This window comes from Apteryx mantelli, chromosome Z (assembly GCF_036417845.1).
Source record: "Apteryx mantelli isolate bAptMan1 chromosome Z, bAptMan1.hap1, whole genome shotgun sequence".
NCBI lineage: Eukaryota > Metazoa > Chordata > Aves > Apterygiformes > Apterygidae > Apteryx > Apteryx mantelli.
The window spans coordinates 40,266,415-40,284,338 of NC_090020.1; the positions used below are offsets into that span (position 1 = coordinate 40,266,415).

Genomic DNA, 17,924 nt, shown 5'->3' on the forward strand with positions numbered 1-17,924 from the left:
TGGGTTTACTGAAGCCAGCTATTATGACTCCAGAGTTTTGCTTTCATGTGCCTAATGTTGCAGTAAACAGTTCATAAACTGTAAGTAACAATGCTAAGGCAGCAGGCAAGAAATCTGTGTTCTATCTAACCCTTTATTAGTGAACTTTTGTATGCACAGTGTCACAAAGCAATATATTTCCACTGTAAATATTAATGCCATAGCATGGTACTTTACATGGCAAGTAAAGACGAGTCATTATGCCAATGAATATACAAGCTAAAATAAGAACTGAAATAGAAGGGGAAGCCTAGGGGAAAATGGCATCATGAAGACAAAATGCACAAAATAAAGTTAGAATCAGTTACAGGCACATGCATAATGTTAGTTAATAGCACTTTCTTTAATTACAGCATTGACTTATATTGTTGTTTAAAGGGAATTAGGAGATACACTTTTCAGATGATCAGAAAAAGAAAGGTGTTGAGGAAGCATTTTAAATACAAGCCACGGAATTCACTCTGGCAAAAAAGAAGTCCAGAATAAAATTTCCATTTAGGAAGCCTGTGGATGAACAGGGAATGAACATTTAAAATAAAATAAAATAAAAAAACTCCTCACGCTCAAATGTGATGCATATGCTGTAGCATTAGTATTTTCCTTTCCAGTGTTCCAAGATCACAGCTAGGACCAGCTGGTGTCACACTGACATTTTTAATTTCTGCCTCAAGTACTTTTAAACAGAGATATGTATAACTGGGAGAAAGGTAATTGAACAGCCTACATCTTATCATTTATTAGTTGCTCAGAAATAGAGACCTTCAGTGTTTACTGAAAATTGATTTAAGTTCCAACAGTTACCAGTTGAGGACAAATTTACTACAGATAAAAGATGCCAAATGGTAAAACTGGTATTCCAAAGGGAAAGAGGATGGCAATTGTCTCTTCCATATTATTTTCCTTGACATCATTAAATATTGCAACACATTATCAACAAAAAAAACTAAAATCAAAGATAAATATGAAAAAAGAAGCAGCACTACATATTAAGGCTAGTTAATGTGCCAATGCAGCCAAGACTACAGTCAGAACCCACCAATACAACTAATGCTGCAGCTGTTACTAAATTTCACTACCACTGCTATGCTATAGCAATAGAGGGGAAAACTGTGAAATCAGGCTCCAGCATTGTAATCAGGCATTGCTAAACTTGTTCAGTGACAGTCTACAGCCAATTTCTAAAACGCTAGTAGCATTGGCATCTAGTCCCTAAAGCTTTCATTGTTAGCATACTGGAATTGCACCTGTGGTAAGCAGAGCAGGATGTTTTACCGGGGGGGGGGGGGGGGGGGGGGGGAGAACTATCCCAAGCCAAGTGGTAACCTTTTATGACCCTGCATACTGAGAATCAGCCTTTGAAGTCTTAAGATTACTGCACAGAACTAGGACTTTTCATATAGTAGGACTACAGTACGTTTTCAAAAGTTAAAAAACCTTTTTTTTGACAAGTGCTGCTGAACTAATCATGGAAGATTAAGAGCAACATTTCCCAAGTATCTAGTGTCTAAAGAGATACACGACTCACAGTAAACTCACTGTAGAACATGCAAGTCTGTGTCACAGGATACTGTGGATATATGCAGATGCTTAAGTTCAAAATGCAATCAGACAAATTAATGGAAGAAAAAATCCATCAAGGATATTAAACAGACAAATAGTACTTGGAAGTAGCTGCTCAGGAATTCCCTGAACAGCAGAATGCTGAACAAGGAGAGTACTGGGGAAAGCGTTACTATATGCTTTCCTCTTCTCATATTCTCCTGAGGCATCTGATAGTGATCACTGCTGGAAAGAGGATGCTCTGCTAAATAAATATTTGGTCTGCTGCAGTATGGTTGTTCTCAGAGTGAGATTTTCAAAACAGTTCTGTTTTCACTCTTAATTTAAATTAAGCACATTTGAAAAATCACAGAAATTCCTTAACAATGTCCCTGTCACCACCTTCCTATGCTGAGACTGCTTAGGGTTTCTGCTAAGCCATCCTAGTTTAAGTATACTTCATTAAAAGCCTGACAGCTGTTGGGCCAGACAACTCTTATATCCCCACATGAACCACTGACTAGAAGTGGTCTGCTGAGTTTCCACGCAGGCTGAATTTTTCGCATTTAACTCTGCACCTTCCTTTGTAGGTTCACTGCTGCATTGCTCTTTAACTTACAGTAGTGTGTTTGCTGCAGAAAAGGTGTAAACATAGCCTCTGTGAAGACCATAAACTAATATTTTACTTATGCTAATATTCATACTATGGGATGCCTGAATTTAAACTAATAAAGCACTTCAGCATTCATAAAGATCTTTTAGTAAGTGAATAGCTTTAAGTGAAAAATTAGAACAGCTATTTAATCTATGGGTTTTTTTATTTGGATCTACAAGCAACATTCAGAAGAAAGCCAGCCAGTTTTTGTCACACGGAAAGATCATCCACATGATGAAAAACTGATACCATTTTTCTGCTGAATCACGCCCTAATTTATGTCATATTTTATCCAGCAGAAATGACCCAGTTTTGTTGTAATATGTTACCATCTATTAAAACAAAATTGGAATCTTTTCAGTCCAACAGCTTGCCTTAAAAGACTTATAGGCAGGTTTGACCTTTACACTATGAATTTCATTTCATTGTAAGCTCTTACATTTATATTACTGCTTAACATGAACCCTCACTGAAATGTGACCTGACAATTTCTATCTGTATTTATTCATGCTAAGCTTCTGCTTAACAACCATCAGGCTAAAAGTGTAGTATAGTTACAGGAGAAATAATATTTCCTGCTATTTCGTACAAAAAAGGTCATACCAGCTTCACGCAAAGGCAAACAAAATGTTTCATGTTTTTCCATTGTCATACCATTTAAATTCCTTGTTTTAATCACCTATAGCATGGTGTTTGCCAGAATTGCTTTTTCCTGACCTTCTTTCCCCCACCCTGCCATGTAAGTCAGCTACATAGTTTATCATTAGCACTGCACCACCTACAGGATAAAAATACCAAGTACTCAGATTCAAAACCGTACTTGCGCAAAACTGCTGAAAAACAGTCATGTGTGAGTTTTATTCATGTGTATTTATCCCCTTGGAAATAATTTTACCTTTCTGAAGCCTGCACACAAAGGAAAGATCCCAAAGATCTACAAGCTGTTAGCTTGGTGTTCTTATTAAAGCTGATCAATAAGAATAACTAACACAAGTCTAGTTCCACAATGAAAGACTTGTGGTTGATTTCTAACTCAGTTTTACCTGGACACCAGTTTCTCAGTTTCTAGCTGGTCACCAGTATACAGTAACTATAGCTACTGTGCTAACTTCTGTATTACACATTTGTACATTAGACTTTCACAAGTATTTGGAAGGCTCAGAACAATAGATACTGCTGTTATGAAAAGACCTCTACTACAATTTTTTGTTCATTTTTTTTCTAGTCAAGAACATCAGTTACCTTTTCTTTAAGATAGATAACTGCATATAGAAATACGCAGATGAAGTTATTTGTGCCTTGCAATTATGTTTCCATCAGAAATGCTCACAGAAAATATTCTGCTGTACTATTTAAAACAACATACTTTCAATAAATTGTAAAAAAAATACAAATATTTATAGATAGCTTTTAAAAAATGCATGCATGGTCTTTTTCATAGGCTGGTTATGCAAGACACCTACTGAACACTCACAGGACATCAACATTTACAGGAGTTTAACATACTGGACACAGGATCAGTTGTGTGTATTTTTTTTAAAGCAACACATTTTAGCTATGAAATGGAGCATTTTCTGAAATACTTATTCCATTGTTCACCTGATTATATGTATTTTATTTGGAAAGCACCTTAGCAATCTTAGTTATAAAGCATCTATACTCATCAGAACTTTCAAACATCCACGCTATGTGATAGCACTGTAGCACAGCTGCAATAAAGTATTTTAGCACCCAGAGCAGGAAGTCTGTTAAAAACCAAAGCTCACAACTCTGTAGAGAAAAAAACAAACAAACACACACACACACAACTGTAATTCAGCAGCAATGTTTTGTGTCTGCACAGGTAGTACAAAAATTTTTAGCCTAGGACTCCTTCGCTCTCAGTAGCTCCATGCCTCTGATCCTAGGCTGCCCGACTCCCCTCTCACAACAACCCTTACCTCTGTGCTTCTGCCTTCACATAAGGGATTACCTCTATCAAGAGGCAGGAAATTTAGCAGCCATGCAGTTAGCCTGGGAAAGAGAGGGAAACAGAGGTGCATTACCAAAGGGTGAAAGTTTTACAAATGCTTATTGTCAAGGTATTACATTTGTACAGGAGCAGAGACCAGCTGAGGCATAATTATACTTGTGAAAATATGAACTTGATAGAAACAACCTCAGCACTAACAGCAACACACTAACAGCAATACAATCCAAGTGTGCCAGTTGTATCCAGTGAAATCCAAAAATGCTTATTTAATACACTTGACAGAATAAATAAAAGATTTTATATTAGAGGGCTTTTAAAATTATTATTATTTTGAGAGGAGAGACAAGAATTCCACCCCGTTGCAGAATACCATTGCCCATTATGCACTCACATGCACTCTATAATTATGAAAGGTCAAAAAGCTACACTGTACAGCTGAAACTCTTGAATACACAGCACTTTCAGCCCATAATCATGTTTTGAGCCATCAGCCCTATTATTAAATCCCTCAAAAGTCACATCTAAAAACTTGCTAGCATACTAAATGTTAAACCTAATGCTAATATTGTCTAGCATATTTCCAAGACAAGGATATTTATCACCTTGTATATTATCTGCAGACTTCAATACTGAGAAGCAGGACTAAAGAACAGTTACAGTGTGGTACTAGGCATGACTAGACAAAACAGTCATGTAATCTAATAGTTCAGTTCAATAGTTACTGACCTGCGTCAGGGCCAGGTTAAATGCTGCCTGCATAGACCAAATTCTTCACAGGCATTAGGATTATAATTCTTTTCTAGAATATGTCCTCCAAAGTGAATTTGACTCTACAAGAATGCAGATCACTGAATTCAATATGCTACCATTTGCATGGATGACCTGCTTGACAGACATCAAATATTGTGAAGTACCTCTAATGCTTTTCATATTGAAAATCCAACAGTTGAATGTGACTGAACAACTTAACCAGCTGTGACAATTGCATAGTTTAAAAATGACTTAACATGGATGCATTGTACTTGTCTAATTTGCCAATAACTCATCCAGTAGATGCAAAAGGTACTCAAAAGTTCATTTATGATAGGAATAGCACTGAGAAAGTCTTTGCAGCTAAAAGTCTGAATACAATCATTTTCACCAGGACACAAAAAAATACTTATCAATGAAAACTAGTCTAAGGTGTGTAGCATTTTAATGCTAATCTTAAAAAACACAGTATTGAATTGGTTTCACTTTCTGGATCATTCAAATCAAGACTGGAAAACATCATGTATTGAAATCTGTATGTATAAAGATTAGACTTTTTTCTTCTAAATATCTCCAAATCTGCTAAGCTTTTGTCGTATTGCCTCTTAATCTTTTGCCCTCAAATTCCTTTACGCACAGTATGCTTAATTCAACAAGTTTATACAATAATCATACTCAAGTCCAAAGAATTAATGAATAAACTGCAGAGTTTGGACTTCTGAAGTGCTAATATGTGTTTGTGTATGTGTACACATATATCTAAAATCTTGCTTCAATCACAAACTAAAAAGCATTCAATGTGTTCACATCTATCTCTAAAGCATGAAAGCAATGTAAGAGAGCAATTGTCCTCTTGTACTACAGCCCATATAAGATCATGATTTCCTAGAGCACTGCAGCTAACAAAAATAATTCAGATCTCAGAACTGACGCCCATTATGGTTACCAATTCATCAACAATGCAAACAAATAATTCTTAATTAAGCGAGGCTGTTGGTGAAACTTTCAGATATAAAAACATTCTGTATGCTTATAATGAATACAAATTTTAAACAGTATTTGCTAACATAACTTTAATGCATCATTAAACATGCTCATGCTACAGTTAAGACTACACTTTCAACTGTAACTTTGCACAGTGCATACAGGATATGTAATGAAACACAGCATATATGGTACCTACTAACTCAATTTTCAAGATTATGGCTTCCTCTCAGAGACCCCACTGTTCTCTAGATATCATCTTCTGGGGAACAGCATTCAGACTACCTTAGGTAAGCTACATGGGTTTACTGGAGGTTGTAATTATTCTTAATATAGAGTAAGGAAGGCATACATCTCCATCAGGAAAAACAGTCCAGCATCCTAGCAGTTTTTGGAGTAAATGCACAAGTCTAAAACACAAGTCTAAAAAAGTGTCATAAGTATCACTCAGTCACTTATTCACTACTGCTCCCTGACACAAGCTCAAAGATGAAAACACAGAAATGGGTCACTTCCATGCTAAGTGACTTTACTGAGACTAAAGGAATAGGAAATCTGAACAGGGAGAATTATGAACAGAGACTAGATGTGTAAAAGTAATGCAAGCAAGCCAACAAAATCTCACACTCCCAGAACTACACTCAGTAAATTAATCTAATTTATGCAAATACTAATGTTGGGACTCAGCAGGTTAATCAATGAGGCAAATCAGAGTCACAGCAAAAGAAAGTAGAAATGGCTACATACAACATCTTCTCTAAATATTCTATTTTTCCCTTTAATACAGGCATGGATAATCCAAAATGACACTGAAGAAAGATAACCATACATTTTAAAAGCTAATTTCCTAAGTTATGTCAAAAAACTGGTAAATAAAACTATTTCAAGGTCAAAATATCAAATAATGCTGGTTTTGCATTTTTGGCATTATCTTTTCTTGAAAGTGTTTTAAGGCAATTCAGATAAGCCAACCATTGATCCCCACTGAATTTGTTTTAATTACACACTGCTACCAGGTAAAACGTATCAACAATATTCATAGCAAGATCTGATTCAAAACATTTTTGAAAGCCTCTGTACAGGCCCTCTGAGTGGACTAGACATTTGTGGCAAGAAATCACCTCACATAATTTTTTTTGTTTTGTTTTTTAATCTTTTTGGAAGTTGTAACCTGTAAGTTCTTATAACCCTCCACCCCAGGCCAAAAAACCCCCTAAGGTCAGGCACTCTGTATTGTTCCCATAATACATTAGATTTGTAAGCACTGACAAAAACTCCACAGACTGTGGATGCTTTATAAACAAAATGAGACACAGTATGAAATCAGCCTTCAAGCTGCTAAAGAAAAAGCTTTGTATTGCCCATCTGTACAGTTATTTTCACCCTGAGTTAATGCATCTGCTAAGAGGAACTATCTGGCATATTGACAGTTTCCTCAAAATTGGCAGCTTTTTTTTTTTAAGCAGTTGGTAGTTGCTTTTAGAAAATCTAAAATCTCACCTTTCATTTGATGTCAACATATTCTTTATTAATAGCTATAGTAATTGCTTTAAAAGTTATTGAATGTTTTCTTAAAAGGTGAACTATAGCAACATAAGATATATAAAAAAAATCAAACAAACATTAGATAGCTCCTAAAAGAATAACTACAATATATTTGAAAATACTATCCAAAATCAGTTTATCAGTAATTTAAATGCACCAGCACTGAGTTTAGAATTCTCCTTTTTTCTAGAAAACCTCACACTAACTACTACTCCAAACAACACAGCTTCTTTCTCCTATAGGGGTCTGCATTACCATCAGCTGTGAAACAGAAGTTTAACCTGGCTTTGGAAGGTAGAAGCTTTCAAAGCATCCATAATGAACAGGAAGCTTTTTACTATTCACAGAGCAAAACAAAAGCAGGCATATTTAATCAGAGAAGAAAAACAAATGCAGTACACAGTAATTATGTTTATTCAGTTTACTGTTCTCATGCAGTTATGTCAATTTATATTAATAATATCCAAGATGTCTTGTCGACTTGTCACACATTGCCAATTTAAAGTAGACAAATAAGGTCCCCTTTTCTTCCTCACTGCTTTTGAGGTCTAAAAAAGAAATTATGAGTAATCCTGTCATCTAGTACTGCTGCAAATAATCGGTGATTAATTTACCATTCTATTTTCTGAACTATATTAAAGATGCTTACTGAATGCTAATAATGAATATCAAGAAAATGTGTAGAAGTGCAAAAAGATGAGCTGCCAGTCCCTGGGAAAAAGATATTGAAAAAAGAACCAGTTAAACTTGAAACGATGCATCTTTAAGTGTCTGTTGCTAGGAACTGGCAGAACTCTAATAACACCTAATTTACAACTAAAAAAAAAACAACCCCCCCCCCCCCCAGCCCTTCAGGGGCTCAAACTTAGAGACATTTTGTCCCACCAGTTTCCACAGGGTACACTACAATGGCATGTCCTATACCCTACCTTATGCCAAAATGATACATAGATATATAGATCACAGTCCACTCCCTCAGCCCATCTCAGTTGACCACCTTTACTTTAGTTGTAGCCTAGCAAATATGATCTTTTTTGCCTTTGCCAGAGAAAAGGCCATAGGCTTTTTATTTAGATGACAGTGAAGGGTCTCAGGTCTTGTTTGGGACTGCCTTGGCCTAAGCTGGTTTTAACAACCATCTAAAAGTCAAGTGACTCTTGCCTCGCCTGTCTATCTTAAGCTCTGGGAGTCATTGTGTAACAAACTATAGCTCCTTACATCAACTATTTTGCAGGAGGCTATTGTGCAACCTTCAAACTTTAGCTGGTAATCAGCAGACTGCATTGGGGAAAAACTTCTAAAAATAAACCCATATAGACCCAAGACAAAGGAGGAAGAAAACGTCAAACATCATAATACTCCTGTCAAAGACCTCAAGATGCTGACAACTCGTCACAAGCTCTCTCTCATTCTTCTTGAGGAAGACAAACTGTCAGCTTTGGGATCCAAAGAACCCTTGGAATAGTGAGCATAACACCAGATAAAAGGTGTAAATACTAGGCAGCTTTTGTATAACAATTTTAACTGTTATTGATGAGAATTTTCTGTATTAATTAGCATGTTTTAAGATTAACTGGACTCTCAACAACTCTTAGCTCCACATATAAAGTGTGTTCCATTACGAGCGTAAACACAGCTCAGTTTTCTTCATACTACATTTTCGTCATTAGACTTTTGCTCGCTCCTTCATTAACTAAGCAACATAGAGCAACCTGAGCTGAAGCATTAATGGCTCTCTAAAAACTTTGATTTATATTTTGCCTTCTATTCTGAATCTCAATGTTTTTCACATTGCAAGCTGAGATCAACAAGACCATTGAGGCTCTTTCAAACTATTTACACAGGTGTTAGCTGAGGGTAGAAGTGGATGACATCTTACAGAGATTGCTAGGGCAAAAAATCTCAATTATGCCCTCAAGTATTTATTGCATAGTCATCAAAAAAAAACAAATATGTGGACTACACACCTTTAAGATACATAGGGTGTTAGCAGCTATACTTATTCATGACTCTCACATTCTAGCAACAGAATTCATTTTACACACCACAGAAAACAGCACCATCTCTGGGATAAAGTAATGCTAACAATCAAAAATAAAGATCAAAAATAATTTAAAAACAAGTTCTTTATCTATTTTAAAATGCATTAGAAAATAGCATACAGAAAGTAAAAATTCAGTTCATAATGTGGTTAATAAGCTTGATTCTTGCAAAAGTCAGTGTTTTTAATAATCACCAGACCTTGTTTTCTTGCTTTCTGAATGCCAGCAGTACTAGCAACAATGAACACACTGAAACTTATTTTCCCCTGTAAATGTACAAGTATTACATTAATGTTGACTTGCAGAAGACTGCTACCTCCTAAAGCAATTTCTTGTAGTTCTCAAACTCTATGACCAAATCCAACCCCTTCGTGGCCTGCTAGACCTGCTTAACATAAGGAAAGGTTGCAGAAAACTAAAAGTATAATTGTGCAGGCTAAAAGTAAAAGCTCGTATTATGACTTCAGGGAAAATCAGAAAGGTTACTTACCAATCAGTAACCATAAACTGTCATCATGGAACCATATTCTTTAGATGCAATGTTTTCTGGGTATTTAAGTAGATCATTCCAGAAGCCAACAATATTGGTCATGAAACTATTTTCATACTGGGAATGAACCAGATACTCAGCCTGAAGGTATAAGAAGTAATCATATCTGTCAATTATTTTGGTCAGAATCCCTAAATGAATATGCAAAGTAGGAAACACATCTCTGTTGTCACAATTCTCTTTAAAATTCTCTTTAAAATAAATAACTGTGACAATGAGCAATATGCCTATGCAAATTACGATATCTCAGCTTGATAAGAAAGCAGTACTCAGCCTTTCTAAATGCAGATGGAACACTTGGGCCATCCAAAAACTGAGAGGAAACAGAGGCATTGACTTTGGGAAAAATGCAAACAAGCTCATAAGAAAGCATATGAGAAAATCTCTTTGTGCCTAGCAAGTATATCTACAGATCTGCAGAGTAATAGCACCTTATTAGTGTTTAGATTCTAGAAGAAGGGAACATCTAAGGATGTGTACTGGGATTCTCTAACTGGGATCTGGTGCACGTTCGAGGGGGATTATTCAACCAGATGACCACTCAAGTTATTTTCCTCTGAACTGAAAATCATCTAAATCAGTCTGTAGCTGACAAACACAAAAGCTATCTCCAGACAAGTTTTGAAACTACAAGCCATTGAAGCTCCTATCCCACCATTATCTCACAAGTATTTAACCTAAAACTTTTATTTTTTAGAGTTCTTGTATTTGAACCGTGCTTCTGCACTTACTACTTGATTTAAGTCTGCTAGTTTTGCTAGTCAAAGTTTTTTGCTCTAAAACATGACCCAAATTGTGGATGTTCTTTTCTTCCTGCAAAAAAAAATGGAACAGCTTTAAAATAAAGTATTACAGTGTAAAAAGTTATTACAAATACTTAAACATGCCAACAGAAAAAAGACTTATACACAAATTTTCATGCTTTTACAGCATTAAATATGTATCTTTGTAAATAGCTTTCTACATCAAATAAAAATATACTTGTTCTGGCTACATCATGGGAACTGTTGTATGTTGAATACACTAATGAATAACTTATCTGAAGGAAGCAAAGTAACAGGAGACATCTAATGACTATTGTGATTACATCACCCATTATTAATTCTGGTTTGATACTGCAGGACAATGACTGAATAGACATGTTTCCTCTTCCTTCACGGGTCTCAATAAATCCAAATTACTGCTGAAAGCAAGTTGTTCTAATCTGACAGTGTCCAAATCCAGGTTTAAAAAAAGTGCTTGTAATCTAATACAACTGTTCTTTGAATCAAAGTTGGTATCAAGGTGCTGACTCATTTAGACTCAGCGCTTCACCTCTAGCTGTTGTAAGTACCCCCCCTCTCTGTTCCGTTATTTTCTACATTCACATGGCTTTATATTCAATACAAGAAGGAAAATTGCTTAACAACATTCCAAAAAGATAAGCTCAAAGGAGCTTATTTTGTGTTTGAGAGCTTGCTCGCATTTAAAACTGTGCTGATATAACAACATCAACTGATCTGTACAAGTTATGGGGGGGGGGGGGGGGGTTGTTTGTTTTTAAACCAGCATAGCTGTAGCAATGAGCTCTGCAGAGGATGCAGCTGTAGTGGTATAAAGACACCTTATACTGAAAATCCTTACCAGTTCTAAATGAAAGTGAAATATACTGGTATAAAGCATTTTTACACTACAACAAATGCATCCATGCTAGGAGAATGAGAAAAGCTTAGAAGCAGTGAAAGCAGTAAAACTTCCCAAACAGGAGAAGCTTTCTAGAGAATATACAGGTATTCTATAATACACAGTCTGCTGAAGCATAACATACAACAAGCCCAGAGCAATCTTTCACTTAACACCAGTCTGCAACAATAGACAAGCTACCTGACTCAAGCCACCAGGAAACAGAAGGCAAAGCAAGCTACCTGTCATTAATATTTTGTAAACATCAGTTCCTTTTTGCCTCCTCAGCTTGAGCATTTCTAAAACAATAAAAATCTGCAGTGAGAGCTGAAGCACCTGTTTTAGCACTCTGAAATTATTTGGTGCAATGCCTGAAAGTGAAATGCATATCCCAACTGGAAGACTGAGGGTTAGGTGCTTAGGCTCCAAAATGAACCATCTCACAAATGGTGGTCACAGACAATTCCCCATTTCCTCTTTCTCCCATTCCCTCCAATCCCCAAGCCAGGAGCTTTTTAATCACTCAGAAAGACCACACGCTACAATCCTGAATTCTAGGGAGATAGGAGTTAAGTAGATGGGCAGGTCAAACCTACAAAAACAGTACCTAAATTTACATCTGATCTGGAACATGGGATATTCTCCAATGAACAGAAGCTTATCACTCCTCTCCATCCTCTTGATGTTCCCACTATTAACAGCAACCAGCTTTTCCTTACTAACTTGGTGGTAAAACATTCTTCTAAGGCAGCTGGCTCTAGGACTATCTGAGGCTAAGAGAGGTCAAACCTATTCCTCTTACTTCCCAATAAAGAACCATAATACAAAACAGTCTGAAGATGTTTTTGACCCCTGTTTGAGGCTGAACCATTGAACCTAGGAATGCAAGTCATTGTGCCCAAAATGAGAAAAAGCAAATAGGCATAGGAAGTTATAGTCAAAGAATTAAAATTCAGGTGTCAGGATGATAGAAGACAGGGCTTCTGTGCTGGTCCATGGAGACTTTCTCACCAAACACAGAAGCATCTCATTAATTTTCTGTTACACATGTGCTTTCTCGGTTACTTTCTTGAAGTTGGAATGTAATTCCACTTAAGATTATTGCTGCACAAGAACTTTAAAGCAGCATAAACCAGCTTTGCTCTCAAATGAAATAGGTCAACCCTGTTCCTGTTGTTCATTATTCCCCTTTCTTCCCCAGTCTTTGGGCTGTCCTAAGCACTTCTGTGGCCAATGAATTTAACTAGCTAGAAGTATTGTCTGCCCAAAAGCCATTTCAAGCACAACACTAAAGGCTTCACATGGGATCTCTCCATGAAAAGGAGAGTAAAGCAGAACAGGAAAAGGGAAAGGGAAGAAAGCCTTCTATGCAAGTAATGTTTTCTCGCATGTCTCCTCTCCACTCACCAGGGAAAGATGTACCTAGGAGGACATGGTCTTTAGAAGAGGTATCACTGGATCATAATGATTAGGTAAATTCTGCATGGAAATTTTTACCCTATCCAGGGCCTTGGAACACACTGAAAATATGCACACAGAAAGCAACAAACAGATGCTCTGTTATTCATTGTGGCTTCAGCTTTCACCCAAGAGCACAGATGTGCAACTTACAGGACAAATTTAAGTAGTTCAAATATACCAACTCTTGGTAATCTTTTGTTATAGTATTTAAACTAACCTAGGATGAAGCATAAGAGGAAAAATGGTTAAAGATTAAGTGATAGATGCATGCACCATTACAGGAGATCATCATAAATGTCAAGTGGAATCTGTTCCTTTAAATAGGTGTGAAGTTCAAAGACACCATACCATCTAAAATGACATCTGCCTCTAAGAGGCAGAGGTTTTCACTGCAAACTGAAATTGTTTCAAGTGCACTCCTAGTGATAGAAGCCAGAAAACCCAGCCTTGAGGGATGGGAGGGGAGGGATAATACCAAAAATGTGGCCTTCTGTGCAGTGGGAATAGCCAAAGTCAGAAGGCACAGGAATCACCTTTACTGAATCAAAGGTACAAGATAAAAATCAGTTACTATTTATACACACAGTATGTCATTTGACATTTAGATACTGCATGATAGGTTGCTTACTGATACAATAGCCAAAACTGATACTAACCGCAGAGGCAATATTAGGAGACACTGTTGAAATTCCCCATATTGGTCATTGAAACATAGGCCTAGTTTTTCCTAAACTCTCAGCTATTTCTAAGGAGACTAAAGATGTTTATTTTGTTTTGCTGGAAAAAAAAATGTTTGCAACTATTTTATAAAATATAGCACAATCAAGTTACAGAATACGATTTCCGAACTTAGAAAAAAATCTTTATAAAAACATTGATTTTGAGCATCACATGAGATTTCTCATAATCATGAGGCAAGTTTAGTCTTGCTGAGGCAAGTTCAGATTGCTTAATCCACCTGTGATTTCAGTCCATGCAATGAGATTTTATCTGTCAAGTTCTGAGTGACTTGTGTGCATCTACTGCCATCCAGCCAATACTTAAGAGGAACTTTCCCTCCAATTCCTCTTTCTCACTGGGCACTGATGCTGAAAATAAGTCTAAAGCAGAGATTTTCAGCACAAGTCTACAAGGTGAAATGCAGATGGTATATCCACAGCTGATGGGACATAAGATAACTCTGGTCCTTAAGTAAACTCAAGCTCAACTGCAAATAGGCTGTTCTTCATTTATGCCTTTTCTTGTCCAAGTTTTGGCTGCTCAGTGCCAGCATCTTGGTCATTTGAAAAGCAGTATGACAGTATGAACCTAGAATCTCATTTTGTATTAGCTGATCAATCTATCTAGTTATAGATGATCTCAAATAGGACTAAGAATTGATCCTAGTGGAATTTCTTAAATAGCTCATAGTTTCCCATTGCTACACACAGGTGCCTCTTATAGTGCACTATAGCTCACTGCTCTAAATCTGTAAAGGTACAAGCAAATGAAAACATCTGCCTTTGAAGGAAAGTTCTAGGAATCTGAAGTAGAAGTCTAGCAACCGATTTTGCCTATAAACATTGTTCTCAAATATATATGCCCTGCTTTCACCATAGCAAATGCTCTACAGGTAAGAGCAATAATCTCTATAGTGCACATTTGCTGACAGAGGAGTTAACTAAGTCCTTTTCTTGATACCTACTTGGTAAAATTAAGATGCATTTCTTGCATATGTCAATGCATCTATGATGGTTTTTATTCTAGGTAGCACAGAACTATACCAAGGACAGACTTTAATCCATGGATACCATGAGTAGATTTCCTAGTTATTAACATGTGTTTCAAAGTCTCTTCACGATTTTTATCATTAGGCATACTAAAGCATATTACAATAACACCTGTTAGCTCAGCAAACATACCCATAACTGCAATGTTGAGGTACTGTTTTGAGTAACATATGTTCAAATTCCTGCTGTCCAAAAAGATTAATACTGTTCGGCAATTCTCAAACTAACAGCTTCTATTTCATCCAAGACTGTAGGAAAGGGAAAAAGGCAAATTAAAAAAACTACCTTTATTTTTTTCTTCAGTTACATTTAAACGGGGATGTATTTCATTATTTAGACATCCAGGCAATGTTGACTTCATTAGTTTAGACAGGGAAAAAAAAGCATATAAATGCAAATCATATTGGCTTTACCTGAACATACCTGCATTACTTACTACTGACCAGTTTGTTTTGCTAGAAGAAAATTTTCTTCAGCATTAAATTGGAGCACTTAAAAATACTGCTAAAAAGCAAGTGTCTAGATACTGGTCATTGCAGCAAATAAACAGATTTTATATTTTAAAATATTTTAAGTCCATAACTGGATTAATATACACATTTTCTTGTTATGTGTAAGGAGTTCGTATCTTATAAACACTGTACAGGCCAAAAACCTCCAAGAAGGAAACCAATCAGGTGCATGAGAAATACAGATACTACATGTATTTACAAATATTATGAAGCAACAAATTTGGTCAAATACTGCAAAAAAGGACGTGTTTTCACATTAGAATGGTCAAGTAACCTCCGACCTCTTCAGCTCAAAAGAAAAGTAACTCCATGAGTTTGAGATAATCAATACCACAAACAGGTAGAGTGGAGACTGTTGATCAAGTTACAGTATGTTTTTGTAGGCCAAGTTCAGTTTTTTTAAAACAAAAACTTAAGATCATCAACAGCAAATGTGACAAAGATCAAAGTACACAATGTGTTCATATGAGCACATAACCCAAACAATGCACTACACTTTTGGCTGTTAAGGAAAAATAAATTACAAAATACAATTAAAATCCCTGTAAATGCAATAATGAATTCAAAGGTGTGCATTTATCTTTAATATACATTTTAAATGTTGCCACAAAACAGTTTAAAAATAAATAAGTATGCCAAAAGGCATGCATGTATAGAAAAAAATATTACTAGTTAGCTTTACAAGACTTATTAAAAAAAACTGAGAGAACTGGAGTTTTGGCCAACAAATCTGTCTAGTCACTTCCATCTTTTACTCCATCTTTCCAAGTAACTGGCAGCTAAACATGACAAAAGCACACCTCTGTCATTATGGCTTTAAAAGAAGCAGACTTGAAAAAATAAAACAGGCTGCCTTTTCTACAGAACAGCTGGTTTGTTCATATTGCAGGCACTTCTTAGGACTGTGGGGAAAGTACCTGACCCATCCTTGCCATGGTATTTTACAATAGTAGTAATATTGTACTGAAAGATAAGAAAATTCCAGAAAACAAAAAGAAATCACAGCAAATTTTGGGTGCTATGGGCTAGTACGTAGAGAAGGCAATAGAAGTCTAACCCACTTTCATTGCATTTGTTTTCTAAATCAGAGTGTAAAATAATTTACAAACAGATCTCTAACATCATTACATGGCACGTCCACATGTTCAATTTAAAGATGTTGTCAATCAGCAGTTACTGTAGTGAACATTTAGGCTTTAATACCGATTCCACTTTAACCAAATTCACATTTATTTCGTAGTGTATTTCATAACTCCTCTGTAGATCCTCTTTTGAAGATACTTCAATCTTACTAACATTACTGGAAGCACAACTTACATTATACAAACATTTTATTTTTTGTAAAAACTCTCATCATTTCTACTATACTGCAACTCCGTTACAGGCATGACAAAAGCAGATTTTCAAGCTCAGACTACCAGAAATGCTTTCTGTTCATTAGTATCACCAGCATTTAGACAACTGTCATCACCTGCACTGCCGCTTCCTACTTGATATCTCTGGACAGTGACTGTACCATGATATCACAGAGAGGACAATGCTAATACAGTTTAACTGCAGTACCATCAGTAATACTGGAAAAAGAAAATCAACGCAAAAGAAAAGAAATCTTAAGACATTTTTCTAAATGCTTGTGCATCTATTTTTTCCACTTTTTAAAAGACTGCTTTTGATATGCTGTTACAGAATTCTAATACCAGATTTATGACATCTTTCTTCAGCTAAGACACTGCTAAAACTTTGTAGAGCAGGAGAAATACTTTTGAAGTTTAGCTTTAGTGAAGATAGTGTCCATTTTGTTGGTCCATTTATTGTTGGTCAAAGAAGCACTCATATTTGACAAAACTTTAAAGCTTCCAGAATAGATTAATTGAAAAATATGGATGTAGGAGAATCAAATCAAAACACAGAGGCATGACATTTTGTTTCTAAGGGAGTCCTTGGAAAACGTGTGGTCACTACAGAGATTTTTCTTTAGATCACAAGACAGCAGTTGAACAAGTAAGCAATTTCCCATGTTCTGCTTGCTTCTAAAGTCATTTGTGGCGCTGAATGGTTTTCCTTTTCCTTCGCTTGAAAAAACAGCAGCACCTGCAGGTGTGACATGGATTACATACGATATAAAAAGAGAAGCCACAAAAAACACCGTTTCGCTTGAAGCACGTAGAGAAGTTATAGCCACCACTACAAGGAATATATTAAGCTCTATTGCAGGTGATTGACTTTTTAGTGAAACTAAAACTGAAGTAAAGTTGGCACATTTCACCCTTTTTGGTGAACAAATTATATCAATGGAAAAAAATCAAAATAAAAATAGGTAAAGTTTAGAGTATTGTGTGATGGTATAAAAAGCATGAGCATTAAGGGCTGACTTAAAAATACATTTGCAAGAATAAGGCAAGTTTTAATTCCTATTTACTCTTTCACATAACTGTTAATATGCC

At 36.0% G+C, this 17,924-nt stretch overlaps 1 protein-coding gene across 8 annotated transcripts in view; it reads right to left on the reverse strand.

The window, feature by feature from the left end:
- Positions 1-15,240: 15,240 nt before the first annotated feature.
- The window catches only part of CSNK1G3 (casein kinase 1 gamma 3), an 80,399-nt gene continuing 77,715 nt past the window's right edge, over positions 15,241-17,924 (reverse strand). For all 8 annotated transcript variants that reach the window (XM_067315194.1, XM_067315189.1, XM_067315188.1 and 5 more), the window contains one exon: positions 15,241-17,571. Coding sequence is in view for 4 of the 8 variants with exons in the window: in XM_067315189.1 (XP_067171290.1) it covers positions 17,517-17,571 (55 nt within the window). In the remaining 4 variants the exon portion in view is untranslated. The remainder of the gene's footprint in view (positions 17,572-17,924) is intronic.